Source organism: Thunnus thynnus, chromosome 24, assembly GCF_963924715.1.
Source record: "Thunnus thynnus chromosome 24, fThuThy2.1, whole genome shotgun sequence".
NCBI classification, from domain to species: domain Eukaryota; kingdom Metazoa; phylum Chordata; class Actinopteri; order Scombriformes; family Scombridae; genus Thunnus; species Thunnus thynnus.
The window spans coordinates 902004-908003 of NC_089540.1; the positions used below are offsets into that span (position 1 = coordinate 902004).

General features: G+C 38.9%; 1 protein-coding gene across 4 annotated transcripts in view; it reads right to left on the bottom strand.

Moving 5' to 3' along the window:
- LOC137177362 (diacylglycerol kinase zeta-like) overlaps positions 1-5722 on the bottom strand; it is a 120295-nt gene extending 114573 nt beyond the window's left edge. For 3 of the 4 annotated variants that reach the window (XM_067583603.1, XM_067583602.1, XM_067583601.1), the window contains exon 1: positions 1206-1308. Coding sequence is in view for 1 of the 4 variants with exons in the window: in XM_067583604.1 (XP_067439705.1) it covers positions 4169-4488 (320 nt within the window). In the remaining 3 variants the exon portion in view is untranslated. Of the gene's footprint in view, positions 1-1205; positions 1309-4168 lie in introns of those variants that run through there. The other variant, XM_067583604.1, reaches the window with a different exon arrangement.
- Positions 5723-6000: the final 278 nt, after the last annotated feature.

Here is a 6000-nt window from a genome sequence, read left to right on the forward strand (position 1 = left end):
TAAACACAACACTGACATATGATCACATTTTGAAGGTACCCTATGGAGTTTAATACTTCTAATAGCGCTATGGAGCGGTTTTTTGTTTTTGTTGTTTTGTTTTTTTTATGAGCGGTTCCCTATTTTGTTTGTGTCATGTACACACATAAGGAGCGAAGACGTACAAGCATGCGCGTGAGTACGAGGGTGACGCATTTCACGGTCGTGCGAATGGTTTCACACTACACCAATGATATATGAGTAGCTATAATGCACCAAGATATGCAGCGATGTGTCAGCAAAGGCGGAGAAGAAGAAGAGTGAAGAAGAAATCATCTCTGCACTACTGTATGTCTAACAATAACACCCAGTGTAAACATCACTTTTGTTGGTTTACAAGAAAACTTCACAGGGCATCTTTACTTTAACATGGTGAACTTGTCACCACTTATCAGTTAGCGAGCTTGGTTTTTTGTTTTAGATTTAAAGTTTGCAACACCAGCAGCTGCGGTGCAACTGTAGTATGTATGAAATTATAACTTTCTGTAATACAGTAAATAAGTAATTGATTTTTAAGGTAGTTTTGCTTTGTATGCTGGTTTGCTGTGTTACTTTAAAACACATCCCTAATGTATGCAGTGTGGTAATAATAATAATAATAATAATAATAATAATAATAATAATAATAATAGTAATGATGAAGTACCAGATTTAACCTGCTAATCACACTTTGATGGACATTTCTTGTTAAAGGACAAGTGACTTTGTTTACGACAGCATCTTCAAAAGACCTTTTGTGAAAGAACCACCACAAATAAAACCTTCATCTGAGGGCAACTGTAAGGGCCAATGTATTGTTGTTGGCCAGATTCATTTTGATCCATATTTTTGCCATTATTCTCATGCAAGTTCCCTGATATAAGTTGGTTATGTCCCCTTTGTGTTTGAGTTGACTGAAAACTAGGAAGAACACAGCACTGCATCAGCCTGCTAACAACACCACAGACATCACTGGGTTTACTCAGTTAGTTCATTTCTACAGAGTTGTAGACTAAAGTATTCATATTTTTCTTAATCCAAAACACTAAAATAGTGACTAAAGCAAGTATTCTACCGTTGTTTGAAATGAATCCTTGCCAACATTTATAGAATGTTAAATAAAACTTAAGCAATAGTCTTTATTCTGATGAATATTGTAAAAACCAAAGAATAAATTAAGAGCCAACCTGAAAAAGGTAGAGAGAAGTATCCATTCACTGTTCCACTCCTCTTTCTCATCTGTTTATATGACCGAGCTCACACTAAACCCTGGTGTACAGTGAGTGCTAATGTGAAGCAGAGAGAGAGGGAGGAGGGGTAAAAGACAACCAGTGGGAGGAAGAGGGGTAGAGAGAGAGAGAGAGAAAGAGAGAGAGAGGGTGTGGCCAGGAGAGAGAGAGAGAGGACTAAAATAAACTTACTTCCTTGACAAGCTGAGTGCAAAACTGCCTGATAAATGTACACACACGAACATGAGATGAAAGAGGAAACATAAAAAAAAGCATAAGATTGATTGAATGATTGTGAAAGTCAGTTACATTTATCTCCTTGCTACAACATGCTGTTTAATGTGTAATTCAAGACAGAATGAATAAACTAAAGGTGTTAATTAACACCAGACCAGGATTTCCACCACAAGGACTGATTATTTATTAGTATTATTTTAATTTCCAACAATTTGCCAACAAATGTTGTCTTTTTGCTAATCATTTTTATGTAATTTATGTCATAAAAAATCTGGCAGTGAGTGATATAACAGACTTTCATCATTAAAAACACTTTACATTTGTATCTTAATCTGTTTTTCATGAATATGAACAGCAACAGCAAGCATCTGCCAGTTTGTCCCATTCATGTTGGGGTTAATAGTAGGTCATACACTCATTATTACTAATTCTTATGATAATTACTTATTATTAGCTAGTATTACTCTGTAACCATGGATTTCATTATTTTAATGACAAATGTTTAGTCAGCTATAGTCGCTGTAACAACAGAACAACTGTTAATTAAAATTAAAATGAGCTTTTTTGCTGCTTTATTGTCTGGTTACCACATATACTGCATTTATGTTGTTTGTAATATTTGTACTTGCAGCAGAGTATTTTCTCTATGTAAACAATCCAGAAAAAGTTAACTGCATCATGTTATTTTCAGGGACGTAATGCTAGCTAGCAGCTAGCTCAGTAGTTGTCAATGTAAATGATCAACAGCTAGATAGTTAACAATAATCAGAATCCCACAGTTAAACTTTTAAGCACATTATATTGTTTTAAGCTTATAAGCTTTTTTTTTTAATTAGGACCCTCAGGATTTAGGGTTGCTCAGGTTCAAGCAGCTCATCCTGGTCTGTGAAGCTAACGTTAGGTCAGCAGCTAAACCCTGGTTGTATCTTGGTCATCAGTCAGATATCAAAACCTTTGCATTGATGTGACTCATCAGCAGTTTGTCACAACTACCAGTAGCTGTTAACAAATTCTTTTGAGTGACAAGATTATATCTAGAAGATGTAGAGAAATTTCAAGTAGAGCCCTAATGTGAAAACGCTAAATGTGAGCAAGTGTTTTTTCAGTCGGTTTTTCACAGAAATCTTGCTATTCAACTTCTACCTTACATAGAAGCTGAATCATCATTCATGAAAAAAAAGATACGTTTGCGGTACAAACTTGAAAAATTATACAAACAGACCACAGTAACACTTTATTTTACAGGTCCCTAAATTTTATACTAATTTCCTGGAAATTTCCTGAGTATTTCACATTTAATTTTTAGGACATTTTACAGAGAGGGTGGTGCAATTTGAAACAAATTATAAGAAAAAACAGAAAAAAAGTGGGTTTAGTTGGTAAGTACTACCTCATTATATTTGGGTTCACTGACAGAAAATACTTAGTTTTCAGTGTGTAGTTTTGTGTGTCAAAGTGCATATTAGCACATTAGGGTGTTTCAATCATTTTCTAAAAGTAGCTGCTGTGTAACTGTAATTTCTTTGAAAGGGTTATGTCATCGGGTAGTATTTGGGAAATGTGCTCATTATAGAGTTTTTAAGAAACAACATGTTAATATGTAGTTTGACACACAAAACTACACACTGAAAACTATGTATGTATTTTTTGTAAGTTAAAGAATTGTTGAGACTCTAATTCATCAAGAATTTTTGCAATTTAACACCCTCTAAGTAAAATGTTCTAAAAATTTACCTGCAAATTTCTCAGGAGGTTAGCATTAAATTTACCTATAAGATAAAGCATTACTGTAGACCACACATACAGGCCTGGAGATTATTTCTTATTAAATCACAATCACTCAGTCACACCTAGGTGTTCCCCTTAAATCCTTCATCCTTATGATAATGATTAATCAGCATGAGTTGATGGTAAACCAGTAATGAGCAAAAGCTTCCTCTGACACACAGTCAGTGTTACACCAGAGTAATGCAGCATGCACAGACATTCACAACATCTCTTGCCCACTAAACAGCCACCAGACGACCAAATTAGCCTCTGGTGCTACGCCACAACCCCTCACTTCCCACCCATGAACACTGACAATTGTTTATTAGAGTGTCTAGTCAAGCTGGAGGCGCTACTGTCCTCATTGTTGCTGTTGGCATGACAACTGCGGCCCCTGTTGCCGTGGGAATCGTGTCCCCTGTCCACATGATGACGAGTGACCCACTGGCAAGGTTATACACACATACACTCACACTCACACCCAAACACTGACACAAATATAATCTGGATCTTGCGATGACTCACCAGGACAACAGGAAATAACACTGAGGGAAAAACCCGGATTCTTTCCCAAACGTGTGAACTAAATCTTCTTGTTGTGTTATGTCTGTAGGGTGTGTGAGGGTCTGTATATGAATGACTGTCTTATTAGAGGTGTTTGCGTGTGTATGTGTGTGTTTGTATCTGTACATAGATAAGGCTTGGATGCATTCACTGCAGCTGTGAGCTGTCTCAGTGTGACCTGAGAGTACTTCACATCTGTTCACTTGTCTAATCAGGACAGGAGGGCCTGAGACTGTGTCAGCTCACTAAGTCTCAACCAATGACTCCACCTGCTGGTCAATTACAGGTATTACACTCCTGTATTACATTTATTCAACCATCTCTCTTTCTCTCTCACACTCACTCAGTCTTACCTCCTGGTGAACAGTTTGAGTGCGGCGAAAGACTTGGAGCAGCCACTCACCATATCCTTCTCTTCCTCCATGCAGACTGGGGGGGACGAGGAGGAGGATGGAGGGAGGGTAGAGGAGGAGCGCAGAGAGGAATTGGAGGAGGAGGATGCAGAGCTAAAATCTCCATCTCCGTCATTTACAGTTAATAACCCTTCTCCTTCTCTTTCTGTCTCTTTAGGAGCACCCTGACATGCCTTCATCCCAGCCCCATGTCCCAGATCAGGGTCTGCTCCTGGGTCGAGATCCATGACAGATGACTTGCTCAGCTCCTGTATTCTCATCACATTTTGGCAGGGTGAGCTATGACTTCTGGAATTCTAGATAGTCTTGAAAATTCTGCAATATTCATAGAAAGAAAAGTCCTTATATGACTTGGGTTGTAGTCCGAGCACTCCCGAAGGAAAACTTTAAATGTTCCTTTAAATATTCCAAATATTCCCAGAGGAATTCTTGGTGCTCAGAGGAATGCCGTCTAGTGGAGCAGTTACAACGCTGGTGATTGCAGGTCCTTGAGGCTTTCTACCAAAACCACAGAGATCAAATGGAGTCTTCTGTAAAAATGTGATGAACTCCAGCTGTGAGAAGACCTCTCACCTACTCTGGTCAGATACTGGACCCTGGTTGCTTCACTGCAGTCCACTCAGAAATGTCTCATGGTAGGAAATATGACCTATAACCATGAGACTATACTCACACTACTATATGTAATATACTCAAAGTACTACACTTAACTGGGAAACTGCTTAACTAAACATAAATATATTCTAGTGCAGTTACAGCAACACTAATGTCTTTTGCAAGGTTAAAGCACGCACCTCTATAAAAACTATCCAACACATACTATAAGTGAAGACTTATGTTTCAACAAAATAGTATTATAATGCTAAACTCTTAAAAGCATTACACTCACAGAGAGTTATTACTACACTTAACCTGCTCTAAGACTCCAAACATGGCTACCCTGCAGAGGCTACAAAGTCAATAATCCACATGCCAAAGGTCTTTCTACAAGACACACAAGGTGCGTGTGTGTGCGTGTGTGTGCGTGTGTGCGCGTGTGCGTGTATGTGAGTGAGTGAGTGAGTGAGTAGAGATTAGTGTGGAATACTGAGGGAGAGATAATCCTTCCCAGCATTCCTCTCCATGTCTGCCTCTCAGTAGTATTGCTGTCAGCAGTAGTCTCAGTGTCACTGCAGTCTTCTTGTGTGTGTTCTGTCTCAGTTTGCTGTTCAGAAGCTTTTCACACCTCTCTCTTCCTCTTCCCTCTCTTCTTCTTGTCCCTTCTTCTGTAAGTTTACAGTTTCCTCTCCTCTTCCTCCTCCCCTCTCTTTTCCTCTTCTTTAGTTTCTTGCTGAGTTTAATCACACTCCATGTGAGGTGGATGTTGACACACACACATCTAAGTCGCACGCTGTTACACATACACACACACACACATTCACACACTGATCCTTTACTACCCGCCCGGCTAAAACCAGGAAGTGGAGAATGACAACAATCAGGGCCTCACTGTTAGCTGCCCTGTACATGCCTGACTGAAACCCTCTCACTGATGATTTCCTGCTTTTTTTGCTTGACTCTTCTATTTTTTACTGTGGCCTACGTTTGACACCAGCCTGTCACACAGGCTGCAGAACTACACTGACTCAGAGTTGTATCACATAAAGTGCAGAAAGCTATCTCATAATGAAAATACTACACTTTAATAGCCTCTGTGTTTATTCCACCTCTTAGCTTCTTTGCAGGTAATTTTAGTGTTTTTCTCACGTGTGCAAACCTCCCACTTTACACAC